Genomic DNA, 23,158 nt, shown 5'->3' with positions numbered 1-23,158 from the left:
GTTTTTTTTTTTTTTTAAACACATTCTGGAGGGTTGACAACATACGACCTTGATGCCATGAGGCCACTCGGCTAAACGCTGCACCAATGTCACTGTAAGCTCATAACCCCACCCCCATTTACTAAAATTAAAAGCTGTAGGCAGCACCTCCCCCTTGACCTCACAGGGGGAGTTTGTTGAACTGCATCATGTGTTGAGTTTGTATTCACCAACCACCTTTTAAATGCACTGCCCAGATTAGATAGCGCTGGTGTTCACGTTCCAGATAAACTTCATCTTAAATACGCAAATCAACAGGCTTCACAACGCCGGTGCAGCTGCTGCATTCCTCCACCCCTCCCTCTCTTCTTTCCTTTACCTCTGTCTTTCCAGCAGGCCGTCCGTCTCATCAATAACAGAGTCATAAAGGCCGCTGCACTGTAAACCTCTTACAGTTCTACATTTTTCCAATGTCGCTGGAAAATACTCACTCACCAAACAAAGCAAAGCCATTTTAATTACTTTATTTTGAAAATGTATGCACGCACACACACACACACACCTGCTGATAGCAGGTTATTCTACAGATGAGTCACTTTCCCTTAAAGAGATGTGCCTACAGATTACAACCGTCCTTACAGTGTGTGAATACGAGAACGCAGCAGTCTTTATCTTGTACACATTCTGCTTGTTCAGTAAAATAAAAATAAAAAAATTTACATAAAAGTGTCCTGTCTGTGGCTGTGCACGTTGTAATCATAAAAGCAGAAGTGCAAGTGTCCTGAGTGTTTGTCATTTTGCCAGTAAGCTGCTTGGTGCCACAAATTAAAATAATTGATTCTTCACTTTTAAACTCAAACTCGGTTATGTCACGTGGTTAAAGAGAAATAGGACTTTACTATCGGTTGGACATGGTTGAAGAGTTTGAACGTGCACAGGATGTGTGACAGAGTGCGTCACCAGAAAGGTTTTAACATTATAGTAAAGAGAAAAGGATTTTAAAGCACAAATTCAGAAATAAAAAAGCCTCTAACATTCATTCAACATTGACCAATAAACAGAAGGTGAGATGCTTTTTTTTAACTGAAGCAACACAATTACAGTAAAAGATAATCAATAATCAGATCACTTAAAATTTGATTAATAACTGATTAACTGCTGCTGCTCGAGTGCACCGATATCATCTAACAGCAGAACGTGGTTGCGCCACAGAACCAGTAAAAACCTGTTCTAAAATCCAGCACAGTGCATTTCTGGAAATTAGAGGGTGCAACTCTCAGATGCACCATACATAAGCAGGTTCACAATGTCCCCAACTTTGCTTGCAACAATCATGATACAAAATGAAGATTAACAGGGGAAAAAAATCCTCACTGCTTCAGGATAGGAAGCTTTGATGACAGCTGTCACTTTCTGATAGGTTGCCGCTAATCTGTTAACTTGCCAGAAAACCTCTTACTTCAGTCCAGTTTCTCAGGATCACTGTTGTGCACCAGACAGATTCAGTGTTACAGAGAATTAAGATGAGATTTAAAAGATTATGCTGATAAAGCTGAGACACGGGCAGTGAATGGAGTGCAGGAGAAGTTGAAAGTGTCCAAAAAGAAGAGACAGGGTTAAACATATGGAGACAAAAAGATGGATTTTTTTTCTTCTTTCAAACAAATCAAAAATACACAAAATAAGAACATTATCTAAAACTAAAAGTTCAGGAAAGCTGATTAAGATGGTTCATCAGCAATAAGAAGAGACGACGCAAATATTGGTGAAAGTTACAAGTGTGGACGTACAGCAAGAGGAAGAAGGGATGAAAAACCGATGGATGGAGTAAAGACAATCTGAAAGGGTGCAGGAGGTGCAGAACAAGACTGCAGGAAGACGCCACACTGATGTGAGGAAAAAAATAAACTGGAGAAAAAAAATATTATTATTGAAGAGATTATGGTTTTAAACCAGTCATTAGAATAAGTGGTAGTAAGAACAAAGAAATTAGCTTCAAACCTGCAGACAAAAACTGTGTACAAAGCTATAAAACCAAACATTCACACAGGAACTTAAACTCATTTAAATCTATGATAATGAGCTTGTGCCACAAACTGAAGTACGTTTGTGCTACAGAAGCTCCCAAACAAACACTATCACCTTAATGGGAGATGTGATGGAAAGGGATCATGCAGAATATTTTGTTTTCATTTTGTATTAAGTTGGGAGTTAAAGTACAGACAAATCAAATTTACTCAGTGGCTTGTCCATTTCCGGACTTTGACTGACACATCCTAGTGCTGAACTGGCCCAATTAGCTTTAACCTATGAACAAATACCACCCAGTTTTAATTACAGATACATTTTAGAATGAAAATATATTAAATTCTCTGGAAAAAAGCTCAACAATCACAGATTATGATCTTTATCTTCTGTCCTGTATTTGTGCGATGCTTATGTGACTTCACAGACGTGTAACCTTCAGCGACACAACTGACAAACAACTGACTCAACACTTAACATGATGGGACACGGAATGACCTGCCACGATCAGGATGTCTTCACCAGCCTTGCATGCACGATAAGCTAATGACCAGGTTGGAAAAGCGTGATTTCCAAGCTTCAAAACCTTCATAAAGCGCAGCCTCATGTCCGCTACATAACTGTAAATTACTGTAAAATATTTACTTGTTGACACACGACGGACTGAATCTTGAAGTTAATTCTTTCACATTAACAGAACGTATCCATAGCTGTTGTTCTGCTTGAAACGCCTTAATGCATTACCCAACACTCTCTCACACACTTGTATTGTCAGCTCGCTTTTCCACACGGCAACACATTGGTCTCGGGCCCTGCCCACCTTAAATTTGGACAGCTATATATGGATGTAGCCTGAAACCACGGCAGTCTGTTTATCATGCCACCGTGTGTCATTATTAGCCGTTGCGTGTGGACAAGCCTCTTCCCTGCTACTCCTCAGCCTCTCACTTCCAACGATCATTACTCCACTCCTACTACAAAAGGCACCTCAACCAACACCAGAAATAGCATGGTCGTCACCTCACCCTCGACTGCTGAGTGATGCTTTAATTATACGCTGCAGATGCATTGCTCAGATTCACCAAAGGGAGTGAATGGCTGACAAATGATAATTTTCCCTTTTTTATCCAAGTTAATGTGCACTGGAAAATATTTTCCATGAAACACATCTGCTTCCAATCACAACATCTGACTCATCCCTATTATCTTCTCCACTAAGTGAAATGCTGCAGCGCCACACAATTTACTAAAACACATTTATTCTCCAATAGTAAACCAACCAGACTTTGTCCAAAATATTGAATAAGGGCAGTTCAACATCCAGGTGCATGCAAAAACACGTGTGACCTCCTGCACAGCATCAATCTTAAATAAAACTTTTCTAGTTGTTCAATTTTGGGTCTTACAAATGCATCTTAACCTGTCAAAAATTAAAATGAACATTAACTTCTACTGGGTGCTGATTAGGTCTCTCAGTGAGATTCACAGCTTCACACAAATTTTTAAATTTCAGGGTTGTTTGGTGAAATATGATCAAACCAGGAAGATGATGCATCACCTTTCCTCCAGTTTGCAAACCAGAATCTCACTGCAGCTGCACTATATCTGAAAACAGCCTCTGAAAGTACCTCAGCTGGGATCAGAAAATAGCAAAGATTTGGCATGTCTAGTAGATAGAGAGACAGGGAATGTAAACACACCAACGTCAATTAATAAGACTTTAAAAATAAATAAATCAGACGCTGCATGATTTAAATAAGCTTTCTGCCTTCCATGCTCCACTTTAGGGAACTAACAGGTGTGTTGGATATTTTTAAAACCAGAAATAAGTGCAGTACCTCTATGAAGATGTGCTGGATGACAGTAGCCAGAGCTTCCACTCTCCTGTTCCCTTGGACAAGTAGCTTCCTGAGATGGCTGATGGCCTGGTTCTTCTTCTCCAACTGTTCTTTGTTTTGGTTCATTCTAGCCTGGACCTTTCCATCTGCTGCACTCTGACTCACACCAGCATTCCCGGCTGAGCTGAGCTTGGATATGTTCTGCAGGCGGGATGCTGTTTTTGGACTGGATCGTAACCCGGTTCTTGCTTTGAATCCGGCGCTCCCAGTGGTGCCAGGCACAGCATTGGTAGTATCAGCATTCTGGAAAGCTGGCGTTGATGCATTACAATTCACATGATCTGGTACCTGACCAACAAGGAAAACAAAGAGTTAGCTTAAAACCATACTGGCCCACTCAGACATTTCCCAGCACAGATATTTGGTCTCTTTTGCTTTGCTCGCCCCAGTTTTAAGTTATTTGATTCTTACTTCAATGTGTGTGTCTCAGAAGAATCCCAAAATTCCCCACCCGGAATGTCGTTCTGCAAGATGCCAAATTAACGTGAACATGTTCTACTGTAGTTCTTGTTTGTGTTACTCAGCCTGTATGTGTACCATCAGGTATTAAGAATTCTTTTTACCTCAATATTTTGTAACTGCAAAAATCGAGAAACAACTGAACAAAAATGGCATTCAATATAAACTGTGTACTACAAAACGAGGCTGATGTTTAGAAGATGGCCGTGTCAGTGAAAGAGCTCTGTGATTCAGTGTTCCCATAATAAATGGTTAAGGTGTGGACTTGACATTTGATCAATTCTTTTCAAAAGTGAACCAATTTATTCTGGGCTAATAAACCCTTTCCACCACATTTAATCCATATTGGCTCCAAGCTCTTGAGTTAAACAGTGCTGACCTTCAGTTTGACCTTTCAAGGTCATCCAAACTCAAAAGGTCAGATGACCAAAAAGCAAATTTATAACTTCATAGCCATATCTTAAATTCCTCAAGTGACTCATTTTTCATGGTTACCCAAGGTTAGACTGACATGTGATGATAAAAAGCTGATATGTGACTTCACATTTATGTTTAAAAACAACCAAAGGGTCTCTCACCAATACTCCCAAATAACAGGTCTAAATGTCCCGCATATGTACACACAGTAAGAAAAAGGAGAAGAAAGTCCTTGAAGCCCATTGTTGCTGGTGCTGATCCTCAGATTTTGTCCCTGGACGGGACATCAATCCATCACAGCTGTTTACCCAACTAAGGCCAGCACCCTGTTTACAGTTGGGTGGACTGGGACAATACAGATTTCTGTAAAATCTGGACTGAAATACTTGTTAAAAATCTGTTCAAAAATTGTTGGTCAGCTTTTAGAGGGTCTGTATGAGACCTCTTACCACAACAACACAATAAGGCTGGCAAAAACATCATCTCTGACACTAACCATGTTCTGAGCAGTGAATATGTCCTCCTTCCATCTGGACGCCGATACAGTGTTCCACGGTTTAATAAGGTCAGACAAACATTCTTTTGTGCATCAGTAGATACTTAAACTAAATAAGGAGTTTAATCCATAACAAAATTATCAAGGCCGCAATGCGAGTAAATTTTTGTTGTATGGACTGTTTGTGAAATATCTGTCTTATTTGTGTTGTTTATGTATTGTGTTGTAACAGAGCTACTGAATATGTAAGACAAATTTCAAATCTCTGATCTGACAATAAAGTATTATCTTAATACGTGGGACACAGACTGGCAGCGTGACCAAGAATCAAACCCAGGTAGGTCAACATATTAGCAGCCCAACTCCTTGTCCCGCTGAGCTACCTGTATGCAGTACAGGTACACACTGGGCCAACAGTTTACCCCTGGACTGTGACCTTAAGTATCAACTGATTTTACGATTTTTACCGAAATTAACAGTTCCCCCACCCCAACTATCTTCATTAATCCTCACTGTGGCTCACTGCTGGACGCATCCACTTTGTAAACTATAAGAACTTCAAAACGTGCAACAGTAGCCAAGCCTCCGAGCCTTCCTTTATCAAAAATAATTTTCTTGAAGTATTTGTGGAAGATGCATTTAGCTGAATTTACACATGAAGCACACGCACAAAAAAAAAAAGAAAAGAAGAGACAGACAGAAACCAGAAGCCGTACCAGGTCTGCTGCAGCTTGGTGCTGGTTGTTCCCGGTTGGAGACGCTGGCACCTGCACGTTACAGTTGGTGGTTCTCGCCATCACATCCCGAGGCTTGTTTTTGTCCACTGCAATGGAACAGCAGCCATTTAGCGCGTGTGTGGAGGACACGACATTCAACATGCTGTTCACATACACTCCACCCAAACACACCTCAAAAACTCATCTACTCCGCATCAAGTACAGGACATAATTAAAAGAAAGCACAAGAAATGACATCAAGCGTGAGGTCGACTCGGACAAAACAAAAATCACTCGTCCATTGAGGAGAAGAATACGCCCTACTAAAGGCTCTGGAGTGAGACAGATGCATCATGGGATAGTGTGGTAAGGACGCTCAGTCTGTGTGATGGCTCCTGGTTGTGCATTAAGGAGTGCATTACCAGAAACAATGCAATTAGAGGGAGAGAGAGAGAGAAACAGTCATCTGCCAGTCTGCTCTCTTCTTTCTATCTATCTCACCCTCTAGTTCATGGAGAAAGTTTCTCAGCTGCTGCAAAAAAAGTAACTCTCAGAATGCAAACTTCCCACAGTCGAGTCTACAGCAGGACAATAGTATTAATTACTGTAATGGCAGTAAATGCAGCAGCAGAAAGTCACTTTAGGTGAAAAATTAAAAACTGGATTTGCACTAAATGCAGGTGAATGTATTATCACACACTTGTGCAGATATTTAAAAATATTTAAGGCAAAAACAAATAATTATATTCACAATATATAGCAAAAAGTCCAATTGTATGTGTATTCCCCACACATTAACTTTAAATCGTCACCTCTAAGGTGCAAATACATTATCTAGTTTGAGAAATCTGCAGTTGCTTTAATTTAAATTGAACACAAAACTTAAATTGAATTCTAAACCCTAATCCTTTTCACGCCTTTTCGGTGTCTGCGCCCAAACATTGGAAGAGTTTGCCTTTAAACATCAGAGCTGCTTCAACTCTAGAGTCTTAAATCTGCTCTTAAGACCTACCGTTTTGCTTTGGCTTTTAATACAATTTATAAGCTGTATGTGTCTGGTTTTTACTTGTCTTTTGTTTATTTGGATTTTAATTGCCGTTTTTGTAATTTTTTGTTATTTTTTAACATGTGACGCACTTTGGGCAGCTGGGGTTGTTGAAAATGTGCTATACAAATAAAATTGACACTGACATTAATCCAAGTCAGATTTGTTTCAACCAATGTAAATTAAAGCAGGGATCTGCAACCGCTGTTTCAGTTCATTCCGCTGAGATGCTGCCACCTATAGGCGGCCGGCCCGCACAGCACAAGGATGAAGAAAACGTCCAAAATAAAGCGAACATGGTTTACTTGTTGTTTAGGTTCAGCGTTTATATGTAAAAACCCAAAATTTGTAAATCAGTCTGAGCATGGCTGACTCATTAAAGATGTGTCTGTGTGACGTACACATTTCCACTCAATACAGTTTTAACTGAGAGAAGAAAACGATGACACTAAGGGAGATGAAAACATGTTAAATGCCCCAGACTGAGCTAGACACAATGGGGGGGGGGGGGGGAAATAAAATTTAATTCACAAGCAACCAAATAAACTAGAGATCAGTTACGCCTCACTGTGCCGACCTAGCTGTCATATTTATTTTATACTTCATGACAGTAAATGTTTTGTGATGAAATACGCAAATTAAACTGGTCAACCTTGTGGTGCGTTCGTGTGCTTGTGACCGTTTGTACCTGGAGGCTGCCAGGCAGACACGCAGAGCTGCTGAGCCCAGACTGAGAGACAGAGACACACTGTTAGCATGCACATCACATGACCTGGACAGAACGGAATCCGAGCGAATCCAACATCAGATTGGATCAGAGAATTTTCTGGGTGCTCAGTGACGTGGCTGGCAGCATGGAGATCATATATGTGAAAAGGAGGTAGAACCAAAGAAATCTCAAACTGTTCTATACTGAGATTTTATGTAGAGATTGCTCGAGATAGAACATCCGTTCCATGTGTCAACTCTTCCCATCTGAAAATAAGCAAGAAGATGAAGTTCTATGTCAGCCATGAAGACCGCTGGTGCCACTGCTGATCCTCAGATTCTACAGCATGAAGCAGCTGAATGTTTACAACTTCACCCTGGACGGGGCTCCAGTTGGACATACTGTAGGTTACTTTCCTATTTAAGCCTGGCACAGCTGGGTGGACTGAGATGGAATGATGCCAACGAAAAATAACAGATGAAATAATGAAAACACAAAATCTCCATTATTTTGGAAATCACTAGTAATTTCTGCACTTCAGCTTGGCTCAGTCCTGCAGCACTGAGGCTATTCAAACCACACACAGCTCTTTTTTTCTGTTAAATAAATACTTTTCTTGTGCAACCGGTAAAGTCATTTTCACATGTAGATGAATTAACATTTATAGAAATATTGTTAAACTGCGATTCTAGTGTGTGAACCAGTGGACTTGTGTGTGCAGGCTCTTTTAAGCCTTATAATCATTAATTAAATACAGCCAAGAATTTGTTAAACATTTAAAACTACGTGAAAAAAATAAATATTTTATTCATGAAGTTCTTCCAGCCAGATTTCAACTTTGAAGGAACAGATTTGGAAATAAAGCAGTCCAGGTTAAACTCTTGCTCAAATAAGACAATTATGAAAGGGGTCTTATTGTGGAAAACCAGTAATAACTTGACATAATATTGTCAAAATCCAAGAGCTGAAAAATGCAGTGATATTAATTTTAGGTCATGTCGTCCATACCTTCTTCATGGTATTTTAAGCTTTACAATAAATTATTCAAAAATATCACCATCTTGCCAGTCACATTCTGTGCACCAATCTCATGACAGAAATCTGTGCAGTGCACAGTATTTAATCAGCTCATCAACAGCATTAGAGGGTCAGAGCATGTTGGACTGGGGAAAACAGCTGGGTAAGAGTGGTGAGGAGTTAATAACAGCAAATACAAAAAAAACAAACCAACAGAATGTGCTGTACTCACAAGTGCAACAATGAATCACAATGCAAAATATTTTACTTCTATGAAATAAATGTCTTTTGGTGTGGAAACATCTTGAAGAGTTTCATTCTCACTGTGTGTACAATAATGCACTATATTATGAATTGTTGACATCTTTGAGCCTTTTGTGATGACAAACACTAAATCCTAGTGAATTATGTCATATTAACAGATCAGTGTAAAATAACTGTCACCTCAAACATGAGCCAACTCTAGGCGACGTCAGGAGTTTATAAACCTAAACAGTACTTTGGGTCTGATTTTAATAAGATCCCCGATTAGCACAGATTAGGATAAATCCTCCGCCTACAGAGCTAGAAAACAGTTGAGACTGATTTATATAATGCTGCCGAATGAAACGCCACCAGTTCAGAGAGATTAGCACGAGATTCATCTATTAGTTTTTGGAAGACAAACCAAGAGAACTCACCACACACACACACACCTCTACAGGTAGAGGCAGTGATCCTAATCTTGATTTAAAAGTTGTTTTTTTTGTTGTTTTTTTTTTTAAGTAAGTCCATTTAGCTGCTCCCTTGTTTTGCACTATGGGTCACCACAGCAAATCAGAGGTGGAGCTCCATGTTGAATTGGCACAAGTTTTACACCGGATGCCCTTCCTAATGCAAATCCACATTACATGGAGAAGTGAGGTTTGAACCACACCAAAACCAAGCTCACTTACAACTTGGCAACCACCCATCCCTCCAGATTTCAAAATATTCTAAAATAAATAAAAATCTGTGTGATTAAAGATTATTAGAGGGGACTGGTTTAGACAAATTTGGCCCACAGAGCAGAGGAAATTAATTTGGATTGACTGTTTCCTGAGCATTATACAACACACACACAATGAATGTTAGAGCATATCTGAGAAGAAACTGAAATAAGTTAATTTAAAACACATGAGACCATCTTATTTTCAGGGACATTTTATATTTGAATCAATATGAAAACACAGCTTGATTAATTTTCCACTGCGACACTCAGCATCGCAAAAATCATGACCATCTATCATGTACTTAACTATACAGGTGGTCACTGTATCTCCCAGGATAGAATTTTACACAAGCAGCTACAACCCTAGCAGACCCCAGACCTGAGTTTTGGAAATAAAGTGAAACTCATTTTAAAACATACTGACTTCTACCACACCTGCTCTGAATTTCCATCATCCCTCCAGCAGGTGGCAGGCAGGTCTACGGGATATTGTGATCTGGTACCCTTTTAATTTAGTGAGTTACAAGATGGTAGCCTTTATCGTTTATTGAGGTATTAGGTAACGGTACCCATGGGTATGAAGAGAGTAATGGAGATGCCAGTCAGACATCTGACCCCAACTGACTTGTGGCTGATGTCAGAGCAATCAGTCTAAAGCCTGGTTCACACAACAGGATTTTAAAATTATCTTTAGGTTTCCAAAACTTGAGACCACACACGTGAAGATAAAAAAAAAAAAAAAAAAAAAAAATCATAGATCTAACAGTGTTGGTTGTACAGTGTGTGGTGTTCAGCCACACAGCAAGGACAACACCACAGACGGACAGATTTCACACACACGAAGTTTCACAGCTCAGACAGGAAATCTCGCAAAATCTCGAGATTAAACGTGACTTCAGAGTAAACAAACGGAGGTACTTTGTGGACTATTTAAAACAGAAGGAAAAACAATACAAAAAGAAAAGGTGTTCTTTAAAGGAGTGGGGACAACGTGACCACCGGACTTTCTGGTAAGTCAACAACTGTTTTGATTTTACCTCGCTTTCTGATTGGCTGAACGTCACATTCAGCAGGCTGTGTGCTCATTTTGTGGTCGGAAGACAACACACACTGCGATATCGGGCCAAAAAAAAAAAAAAAAAAAAATCCATCATGTTGAATATCCCAGTTTTGTGATCGGAGCGCTCCTGACGTCCTTCCGAGCAGATCAGAGTCCTCTTAATGCACCACAGACGGCAGGAATATCTGATAAGATTATCTTTAACGACATCACGATTGTCGGAGCGTCCTTAAGAATGTCGGAAGGGGAAGATCTGGTCCGATATCGGCCTAATTATCCTGCCGTGTGAACCCGGTCTAAGTGTGTGCAACATTTGGGCCAAATACAGTTGAAAAATCAAATTCCTCATCTTTGATCTTTACCCAAATTAACAGCAAATTTGGACCCAACCTTTACTAACATATCGAGGTTGGTAGAAATTAGCAAAAGGTCGTGGGAGAAGCAGGCCAACAAAGAGACAGGCAGACTACCTTTGGCAACTCTGATCGTGCCTGGACAATTCCAGAACCCACCTACATGTGTGTTCCACATCTGGCTTAAGTCAACATGAAAAACTGATTTTGACCTTTGAACTCAATGACTGAACTTCGGCAAATTTGACCTTGCTTGGGGAATTCCAGATCCCACTTATTGTACATGTGCGTGCCAGGTTTAGTCTACATCTGAGTGGGGGGGAAAAAAAAAATACAATTTTGACATTTGACCGCAATGTCGTTGTCCATCGCCAAAGCAAGCCCTTTCAGGGCAACTCTGGGGCCAACCTGCATGCACATAGTAAGTCTGGTGGAAAATGACAAGTACTTTGTGAGGCAGTGGAACAAACAAATACCAAAAACATTTCTCAAATTATAATATGATGTTAAAGTGCATTTTACGGGGTTCATGCCTCAGCCTTTCTAAAGCCTTGGAATATATGGAAAACTCTGTAATTCAGGCTACTTCCCTGTGAAGGTGTAATCACCTCTTCTCACAAAGCTGAAACATTTTCAGCATCACATCATGATCGGACTGCGACCTTGCACAAACACCAAAAACGAATAAACAGAATTTCAGGATTCTGAATGACAGTCACCCAGCAACAGTCTCTTCCTGCACAGAGAATCTGCCCGCTGATGGAAACAGCTGACTTCAGGAACCATAAGTTCAGTTTACTGAGGATCAACCAGACACTACAAGGTCACCTTGATATCATCTCAATGAAGATTCAGCTCCCACATGACTGTTGCCATAGAAACACCGAACAAATACACATTCCCACTCAGACCCTTTTACATGCAACCTAGAAACAGGATTTTGTCCTCCCATGTCTAATAATGCACAAATCATTTTGGGTCTGCTCGTTTGAGGATTTCACTGCAAAATATTTGGTTCTTACCAAAAAAGATTTAGAAGTGTTAGATAATTTATTTTAAGAATTCATTTCTTATTTTAAATGTTCAACATGCTTATTTCTAGATTTAACAATCTGAAATTGAAATTGTGAAATTTAAAAGTGAAATTATTTTCAAGTATCAAGTAGACTTTATTAGCCCCCCAGGGGCAATTTGTTGTGCAGCCAGCAGAACACATTCGAACATACATAGACATAACATGATCTAAAATATAGCATAAAAACTCACCATGAAAACTCACCACACAGTAAACATAACTCAATAATAAGAAAACCTAGTTAAAAACCACTCATGTGATAGTGTTTAAAAATCTAATAATAGGAACAAAGGAGTTCTTATACCTATTGGTCTTACATTTCTTAGACATAAATCTACGACCAGATGGAAGCATTGCGAACTCAGGGTACAGGGGGTGACTGGAATCGTCCATGATCAACCTCGCCTTCTTAACTGATCTGTTTTTATATATAGATGGCAGGTCGTAGATGGCAGGAAATTATCTGTCCATGCATTTTGCTGCATGGACAGATAATTTCACTTGTTTTGAGTAACTTTTCCCACAGATTTAGGGTTTTTATCTTGTTTGTGGACATCCCCTTTTTTAGCAGTGTTGAAATTTTTTTCTTCTTTCATTTTCACTTACACACAGGCACACACACACACACAAACAGACACACACAGAATTCCTCAGCCTCTGTAAACAGAGGGACTGTGTATACAAATGGCACAATTTCCAAATTTGTCAAACCACTTCATTGGTAAGACGGCCCAGTATGATAATGTAAATATTACAGATTACAGATACGTAAGTTTCAATAATCACATGTTGAACAAAAGACTAAAATAGATGTTCTGAGCTCATAAATTACAGCCTGATGTTTATTAAAGACTAGGCTGAACGACCACTGTGGCATTAATGCAAAGAGCATTTAAAGGACTTCAAGAAGCAGCTGTCTGGAGCAAAATGTTTGGGTCTCGTAAGGAAACATGTCTCCATCCAAATGAGGTTTGTGGATCAGATGTTGCCACAGATGCATTAAGATGTAATTTAGACGACTGTCGCTGACATCCACAGAGAACAGCTTTACCTAGTTTTAGAAATAGAGAAAAACACTGCAATTCAAATCAGGATCAGTGCTTAGCTTAATGAAGAGTGCAGAACATTCCAGTTTAAGGTGCTCAACCAGCAGTACATCAGGGGAAAAACACGAACAGCAGATTAAATCTCACACTGCTGGCCAGCATCGTCTGAACCACAGGCAGCGTGCTTGAGCATATCTGCAGCCTGTGTGCGCGGCGTGCCTCGTGTGTGCGCGGCGTGCCTCATGTGTGCGCGGCGTGCACGTGGTGACTAAAGCCTGCTCTAACCTACATTTCAGTGCAATGAAGCAGCAGCGGGTCTGGAGCTCAGATTGAGAAAAAGTGTCACAGCCAAACACGTGCCGCCGGGTTCAGATGGTCCGGACAGAATACACATCTGCCATTTGTTCAGCAAATGAAATATTTTACCACTGGCAAATGCAATTCAAAATCAGTGGGAAGATGTGGAAGCCAAAGGTTGGGAAATCTGACTTTTAGCTTTTTGAAAAACACAGACATATTACACTTTGTAGCACCTTTGTTGTATTATATCAATGCTGACCTTAAAGCTACAGTGTGAAGGATTTAGTGTCATCTAGTGGTGAAGCTGCAGACTGCATTATGCTATCGTCAGTCACAATTTTGTATCTCTTCATGTTTTCACTTTTTTAGCAGTGGCGATTCATGCTCTCTACTTTGTGATAAGCAATGTGTGTGTGTGTGTGTGTGTGTATATATATATATATACATATATATACATATATATACATATATATATACATATATATACACATATATATATACACATATATACACATACACATATATATATACACATATATACACATATATACACATATATATATATACACATATATATATATACACATATACACATATATACATATACACATATATACATATACACATATATACATATACACATATATACATATACACATATACACATATACACACATATATATATATATATACACACATATACATATACACATATATACATATATACACACATATACATATATATACACATATATACATATATACATATACACATATATACATATACACATATATACATATACACATATATACATATACACATATATACATATACACATATATACATATATACATATATATATACATATATATATACATATATATATATACATATATATATATACATATATATATACATACATATATATATATATATATATATATATATATATATATATATATATAGCCATTTAATACGTAGACTGTAAAAGGTAGTAATCACTTACTACTCTTCTGTTTTCAGCAGTTTTCCTAAAATGCAGATTAAGTACGTATGTAGTTTTTGGGCTACTGTATCGACATTGCGGTGCAACTTGGTGGTCTCCATGCGTCTCATGAAGACGAAGTGTTCATTCTAAGCTTATGAAAACATATCGGTGTTGTTGCAGATGGTTATGAATGCTGTACTGCATTTTTGCTAATAAATGCCACTAAATCTGTAGCTTAAAATAAATAAATGCGTTTTATTTTTAAATCAATTTTGCCTGTATACAGTTAACACTGGAATATTCTTTGTATCTAAAATACACATGGTTCAAGACCAGAATTCTGGCTATTTTTGTGTTATTAGCCAGAAATACGGCCCATTACTGTACACCAAGAGCATATAATATATACTGAGGACAAATGGAATAAAATTTGGTTAACTCTGATGCACCAAATCAATATGAAAAGCAAGCCTGATTTGTTTATGTAATATGCCATATAGCTGTTTTCCACCTGACCACGTCTGGGCTGGTTACAGGGACCAACAATTAGGACGGTGCGTTTAGCTTATCAACATATATGTGACTGAAGTTAGATGTAGCCTAACTTGAGGTTCTGTGTCAGTTTCTTTCATTTCCAAAGCCTCTGTCTCGTGGCCATCGAGGACACAGTCACTGTTTTAGAGGACAAAGCCAGACATCATGAAATGTTTTAGTGCAATAAGGCACAAATGCAAGCAAAGACACAGAAATGATTACAACGCAATGCTGAATCCTCTTTAGCTCTGCATGCCAAGACCGTGCCCAGCATCTTCAGTGTCAGCGACTTTACATAGAGAACTTATTCCACTACACAACACACCCCAAAGCTACTAAAAACAAACATGTTCAGAACTGCTGCTGCGTGATGCACTTCTGCACTGTATCCTCCAATTCGACAGAAAACAACAAAACAGAACGGCTGATTTAAGTAAAAGCCAGATTGCATTTGTGGCCACTTCTGATTTGTGTGTTTGTGTGTGTGGGCGAGTCATGTGACTGCTGCCCCTGTAGGCATGGCTCTCGCCGCAAAAAAAGAAGCCCACAGCCACAACTATTCATCAGGGCACTGCTGCACCATTTAAGCATGAATCGTTCACACAATCTCGTGCACTCATGGAGGCGGACAGTCAACTGACGACCCCATTGTCTCGCTGTGCATCCATGGTGGCTGCAGCAACCAGCACGCACAACAGTGCAGTCCTTCACAGGGGAGGAGAGGGAGACGACAATGGCTGCTGTTGCCATGCTGATGATGGGTGGGGGAGAAGAGCTGGGGGTTGTAACGAGGTGAAGTGGCCTTTAAAGCTCATCTGGAGTCACCTTTGCCATTTTATGACTAGATGCTGAGATAAAATAAACTAATTCTTCAAAAAGCAACTTCAGCCATCAGAGAGAGTTGAGGTTAAAGTCCAGGTGTGTGTGTGTGTGTGTGTGTGTGTGTGTGTGTGTGTGTGTGTGTGTGTGTGTGTGTGTGTGTGTGTGTGTGTGTGTGTGTGTGTGTGTGTGTGTGTGTGTGTAAGTAATGGAAAATGTCTGATTGGTCCAGAAAAATATTACATAAAAACAGCACAAAATGATGAGCAAACAGCAACACTGATCTGAAAATCTGTGATGCTTCACAAAGTCATGGACAGAATTTAAAAATTAATCCCCTTCCCCAGTTAGACATTAAAAACATCTAATGACATCACAAACAAAACTCCCCTGTCCATCAAAAATAAATAAAGTCTAGAGATAGAAGTTTGGAAGTGTGAAATATTTCTTTGAGGGTGTGGATCACCTTGTGCACCCCAAGTTAGCCCCGCCCACCGCAATGAGGAGAGAAAATATGCCACATAATGAGTAACTTGTGGATGTGGGAATTTATGAAGAACTAACTCTGAGAAACTAAAAAGAACTAATAAGGAATGAATTCATGATTGAAAGGTTTGTGTATTGATCCAGCTGCAGGTTAACAGATGAGCATACGTAAAGGGATCAGACACATGGCGGTGGGGGGGGTACTGAGTCCACTTTTATGGCTTCTCATACCTGCATGGAAAACCACAGTGTTCTTCCTGCATCCCGACAGCAGCTGGAGGTTTCGGAAAAGTCCTTTAGCTGTCAGCTTCACGTGGAAGTTGGACAGCGACAGTCGGGGAGACCACAACATTGTCCCCCAGTCTCTCTTCTGCTCGAATCAAAGCTTTAATGGACTAAAGACTTTTATGGTGCCGATTCCAGTTCAGATGATTTCCTGCGACTTTCTGTACTCTCTTACGTCTTTGACTCTCAAACTCTCCCGGGCTGATTTTCATCTTACATTTCCAAATCCAAATATGGTTGCGTGACCATCACCTAATTGTAGAATTTCATTTTGAGATGGCGCAAACAAGCAAACGGGAGCAGCTAAAAAAAGGGAATTAATCAGGATGCTATCGTCAACTTTCACCGCAAGAAGGTCAACAGTTCATGAGGTCTACCAGAGTATTTATGCACAAGAACAGAAAATAATGCATAGGCTGATTATAGCTGGTCAAAATGTAAATCTAACTCTGTACATTAAAAATAATAATATTTATCCCAAAAGCGGGGAGGGGCAAAATAAATAAAATCAGTGACTGCTGATGGAATTTAATCCCGCCATTCTTGATGGTCAATAATAAATTATTTTAAAAAATTTAAAACAAAAAGGGAAAAAAAACACCCTACAAACTCAGAATATAGAAATAAAAAGAGCAGAAAGCACTAAAAGAAGAAATCCATTCAGCTGGTGTTTGTCCTTAAGATTCAAAAGCTGCTGCAGCAAAAAAAAAAACAAAAAAAAAACCACGGAGAAATGCATTTCTCTATCCCTTTAAAAATGGTGGAAAAAATGGCGCCAAAAGAGCTGCCCTGCTGCCACACAGAGTCATCGACAAAAAATAAATAAATAAATAAAAAAATGTAGAGAGAACAAGAAGAGCAGCAAAAGGTTGCACTCCAGTGTGCAGACGAGGGAGGGTGAGAGAAAATCCCAGAGATGATCGGTAGTCTGTGTCTGCTGTGACACGAAATCAACGCACACCAGGCTGTCGCTGATGTACACTGGGGAGGCGTGTTTTTGTGACTGCATGTGTGTGTAATCACAATGCAGTGTGTGAGAGAGCTTGGTGGTTGGACAAAGACAAGCATCTATACGCTCCCTCCTGCTCTGTGCATGTGCGCAGGCGCGCACACACACACACACACACACACACCCACTGAGTGATGCTGCAGGGGAGGGGGTGCTGGGTGGGTGGGATTTGAATAATCTCTCTCACACCCCCTCCCTAACAGAGATGATTCATTTGGTGTATTAACCTAAGACAGTGAAGCCTGGTTAAAAATGATTAAACAGCTTATCTTTTTATTCAGCTTTAGCATGACTCCATAAAGCAAAATCCAGTCTCTCTCTCTCATTTCTTCCCTTTTATCCAAAATGAATCACAGCTTCGCTTTTATTATATCAACAGACGTGAGCCTTTGATTAAAAACAGGGACCTGGGGTAGAGTGACTTAGCTAACCACAGGGTCGGTGAGTTCACTCCCCAGGTTGTGACACAGTGCAGAGGTGTCCTTTGATAACACACCCTCCTTAAATACTCAACCCTAAGGCACATGGCTCCTTCAACCCCACATAAATGCATGAAAGTAACATTTAGTATTTTTAAGGTAATAAAAAGACAAACAGACCTATGAGCAAGCTCACACAATAACTGAGCACAGATGTTTCTTCTAACAGGTTCAGTAGAGGCTTATGGTCTTTCCTTGTGCCCATGGAAATTGAAGTGAAAAGGAAATTAGAATTTGGGGGTGGGGGGACAACTAGTGCCATCAAAACCTGCAACAAGCTGTAACACATTTTTCTAGTCATCTGATCCACGATTCAAATGAGTGTGGGCGAGAAAGCACAGAGAGCTCTGTTGGCAAGAGCGCCGTTAGTGGGTGTCTGATGTTTAAGATGAGTGAGTCGTCCGTGCTTGGAAATCATCAGCAGCTGAAGATGCTTTATACCACCTATATTACATCCAGAGGGAGAAAAGTTTCAATTACATTCAAGTAATTTTAATGATATAGGGCCAAATCGCAACAAAGGTACGGCAAGGCGTTTCACACGGTTAAAATCTAACCTTGCCAACCCCCGTGAGTGAGCACATAGGTGACAGTGGTAAGGAAAAACTCCCTCTGGTGTTCTTGAAGAAGAAACCTCAAGCAGACCAGACTTAAGAGGAGTGGCCCATTATTTAGGCCAATATGCTTGATCTGCTTTGGTTCCATAAAAAAAAAAAAAAAGAAAAAAAAAAAAGCACATTTTCTGTACTAACCCAACGTACCCTGGACAACAATAATCTTACCTTTGACAAGTGATGGTTTTCTGCACAAGGCTTTTACAAAATACTTTTCAGTGATTCGAACTACCTTTTGACCGAAAACTCAATAGGCTTCTTGGGATCACCATGCCTAACACACATACCAAGTTTGGTGACCAACAGGGAATTAGCAAAGGCACCATTTCGCTCACAAGATTTTTTATTAACTTACGCCCCAGTGACCATTACCTTTGACATTTTGACCTCAAAGCCAATATGCTTCTTTGGGTAAATATACCTAACATCCATTTCAAATTTAGTGACAATCAGGCAGTTAAGAAGTTGTTGTGCTCACAAGATTTTTTTTGCGATGTTGTTATTCTTCACAAATGCTCAAAGTCCACCTTTAGAAATTTTTGTTTCTGAAAGTAAAAAGACATTTCAGGATGATTTTTACAGGGTAAGAAAGCTGCTCTTCTTTACTGCAACACATCTTTAATTTAGCCTCAAAGTATTTTATACAAATGTTTTAAAAATTTGCACAAATTTCGCACTGCATGATAAGCACATGAAAAAAAAATGAAGGAAAATATAAACACTTTACAACAAAGCATACAGTGTACAGATAATAAAAGCAGGACTTCAAGTGTTTGTCAGTCTCAATGAAGTTCATGATCAGCAGAGATGAAAAGAGCTAAAGAAAACCAAAGAGCGCTTTAAAAGCCCACATTCCAAACCAATGTCGCCTGAGGAGTGCTGCGGTTTTTGTGAGAGACTTATGAATCTTTTGCATGTGTGGGGCTTACAAAGTACAAGCTACATGCGTGTGCGCACACACTCACACACAGTGGGTTGGCCACGATGAAGGTGACAACATGTCTGTGACTGAACACTCCACAAAAGACCCAGAAAAATTTCCAAAACTGGCCACAGTGGGGAGGCACCAGGGCGTCCAGCCCCAAACCAGATCCACCACACAGAACAAGTCCTGGCATCACGCGGCCAGTATGAAGGCTCCAACTGAAACCGAACATGTTCACCACAGCGTTCTTAACATATACTACCAGTTAAAAGTTTGATGCACCAGATTTTTTGGGAAAAAAGAAAGCTGGCAGGCCAAATACAAAGATGAGTATGCCACTTCCTCGATGGTTAGTGGTTGCTGGACTGATGGATTAGAAACAGGTGAGGTTGTCAGAGGCATAAACAAAAATAATGCACTGAATCAGAAAGTTAAACTGTTATTTTGTCTGATTGTTCAAACAGCGGTTATGTTCCAACGCAGTCACACCTCCACACAAACCAGCAGAATGGAATTTTTATGAATTTAGTCACCAAAAGAAAACAAGTGAGACGGAGCAAGAAATGCAGTGAATGTGGTCAGAGACCAGCCTTTTCCACACAAAAGTGCACAATGAAATAAAGTTATACTAGAGGAGAAGTAGAAGATCTCAAGTCAAATGAAATCAAAATCAAGAAATGTATAAAGGATATGTGGTTCAAAGAACAGTAAGATGAAGAAGTAGTAAATCCAACAAAGGCCTTGAAGCCCATTGGTATAAAGTGGATGAGAGTCTACAAATCTCCCTGGACAGGACTTCAGACTGACAAAGACTACTTCCCCAGAAGGCCATTTACAGCTGGGTGGACTGAGACAATGCAGATGAAATATCTTATCCATGGACACAGGTAGCATGAGCAGAAATCCAACCCACTGTTTCAATCATCATCTTTGAATCGCAGTTATTGTCAAGAATCCAGAGATGAATGTGGTTTCATATTACAGACACCTAAAGCTTTTCATACACAAACAACAACACGCATCACCCATGAAGAACGTTTCAAAGATCCCAACCTGTGTTCGGGCGACTGAATCTTGCCGAGCCGCTCCGTTGCAAAGGATAGTGGGATGCCTGCTTTGTCAGTCCCTGATTGGTAGCAGCTGTCTTTGGTGTCATATGATTTGTGGTGGCTGTCTTGGTTGTACTGTGGTTGGTGGTTGCCAGGGACTTCAAACCTGCTGAGGGGAAACAAAGTCAAAGCTTATCTCAGCACCTCTCCTTAGAGCTTCATTTCACTTGTAGGCCAGTTGAGAACACAAAGTCTTCTACTGTCAGAGTTCTAGAACAAGTCAACCAAGACTGAGGCGTCCAGCCTTCAATATGGGTCAGTGCCCATCACGTGAGGAAACGCCTGGGAGCATGTGATGGTGGCATATCCACCACACTATGGAACAGCCTTGGGTCCTTTATGGCAACCAACCAGGCAGACAATCACCCTCACTCTAAAGCAGCAATCTATGTGACACACCCAGTGAAATGTAGGTGTGTCCTTGGCCTTTTCCAGTTGGTCGATTTTCAGAATAGGATGATTATTTCTTATTCCTATAATTATTTCCTATAACACTTGATGAAATGGGCTTTGATGACAAGCAAATGGTCCAGAGGTCTATAACAAAACACTTGCATGAATTCAAAACTAAAATGAGCAATCTGACTAATTTCACAACACGTTGACCGGGACTCTGCTACGGCCTACTTTGCTTTAATTCAAATGACAGACTGCTTCAAAGTTTAATGTACATAAACAAATCAAATGTATATGTGCAGTTGTTTTAATTCTGATGTGTGCCATTATTATGTTCAACCAGTAATAATTGTGGATTAATTGCTGTATTTCTGAGGTAATTGGGTGTGAAGATAATATGTACTTCTTGTAATGACAATAAATCATCATTCATTCATTCATTCATTCATAATGTATTGCAATGTGAAGGATGTGTTTTATGCAGGCTGACCTGCAGCGGTTGTCCTGGCCTGCAGAGACAAAGCCCTGCTCCTCATTGTGGGACCCTTTGGAGCAGCAATCACATTAGTAGCTTCACCAGTTACATTATTGTTTGAGTTCAGGTGCTTTGCTGTATTCTGGCTGCCAACAGGAAGTGTACTTCGGCTTGGCCGATCATCCGACTTGAGCCCCACTGATGCTGTAGTTCCTGGAGCTGTTGGAGATGCTAAAAACAGAAGATACAGGAGGTATTAAAATAGAAAAACAAATTAATGAGTTTTATCATCTTAGACTCCCTTCTCATGATCTTGTAAGGAACAACTCCCCTGAAGTTCTAGAAAATATCGCACACTATGCTCAAACAGTCCTATAAAAATTTTTTTGCCATGCTAAAATTTTGATAAAAATGTAGTATCATAACTGTCTACCCATAATTGGGGCATCCAAAACAAAAAAATCCAATTTTAAATGTTACATTGTCATTTCAATAAAATACAGAGAAAAGTGAAACTAGGATGTTTGACAGCGACTCCTGTCAGTCGTAGTGTGGACCAGACCTGACCTCCAGTCTGATAAAATTATAAATGACGATCTGGTAGGGCATCTAGAGAAGGAAAGAAGGGGAGGAAAAGAAAAAAAAAGTCCAGTTCACTAACAAAATATAGAATTTGAAATTTCCTTATACATTAGCATAAGGACAGAAATTTGACTTTTTCCTTTGGCCTTGATCACTGATTGATTCCAACCAAAATCAAGTCCCTTATTCCAAGTAATAGGCTCAAAATACTTGTCAGTTTGTTTTTTTTTTTTTTTTTTTTTTTTTTTTTTTTTTTAATCAAAATCAGATATAGCGGTTGCATACATCTTGAGCTTACATACATCCATCAATCTGAACATAGTTACATGGAGAGCTAGGTGATCACAAAAGCACATCTTTCCAGCGGTGTCTCAAAGAAGCAACCACTCATTTGATTTAGATGAACCACTAACTAGTTAGTAGTTTATACCAGCCCTTTCTGAAACACTGTTTCTATTGTTTGACCTTGCTCACACCTTTGACAGAGGACAGCTGAAGAACATTGTCAGCACGTTTGACCAAGGTTGGCAATGGCTGCAGAATTGACGATTTGATATTTTCAATTAATTAACATTAATTAAAGTTATTAGTATATTGAGCCCTCATAATCTAACCTACACATCTGAACAATGGAACGAAACAAGGAGATGAGGAGAACCTATACCACACCCAAAGCAACAAAGACACAGCGGCGATCAAACCCAGAACTTTTTACCTGTGTGCAATCATCCTTGTCCATTTATATGATTTAGTTTACAGAAAAAGTAAAAGAATAAAGAGGTGCACACTGCTGAAAACATGCCACAGTACACCCCACACAAACAGAGGCATTATCTGCACTCAATATGGGTATAACACACACATCTGTATTCGCAATCTCAACCAGATGTG

The 23,158-nt window shown here is 39.7% G+C and overlaps 1 protein-coding gene across 4 annotated transcripts in view; it reads right to left on the bottom strand.

The window, feature by feature from the left end:
- LOC117527115 (mucin-5AC-like) overlaps positions 1-23,158 on the bottom strand; it is a 73,348-nt gene that overhangs the window by 22,248 nt on the left and 27,942 nt on the right. For 2 of the 4 annotated variants that reach the window (XM_034189295.1, XM_034189292.1), the window contains 5 exons: positions 21,701-21,916; positions 20,759-20,923; positions 7,724-7,765; positions 5,991-6,097; positions 3,843-4,190 (listed from right to left, as the gene is read on the bottom strand). In XM_034189295.1, the coding sequence (XP_034045186.1) occupies positions 3,843-4,190; positions 5,991-6,097; positions 7,724-7,765; positions 20,759-20,923; positions 21,701-21,916 (878 nt within the window). The remainder of the gene's footprint in view (positions 1-3,842; positions 4,191-5,990; positions 6,098-7,723; positions 7,766-20,758; positions 20,924-21,700; positions 21,917-23,158) is intronic. The other 2 variants (XM_034189293.1, XM_034189294.1) reach the window with 2 other exon arrangements.

The sequence above is a fragment of the Thalassophryne amazonica genome, chromosome 15, assembly GCF_902500255.1.
Source record: "Thalassophryne amazonica chromosome 15, fThaAma1.1, whole genome shotgun sequence".
Classification (NCBI taxonomy): domain Eukaryota; kingdom Metazoa; phylum Chordata; class Actinopteri; order Batrachoidiformes; family Batrachoididae; genus Thalassophryne; species Thalassophryne amazonica.
This window is presented reverse-complemented; position numbering and strand designations above follow the sequence as displayed.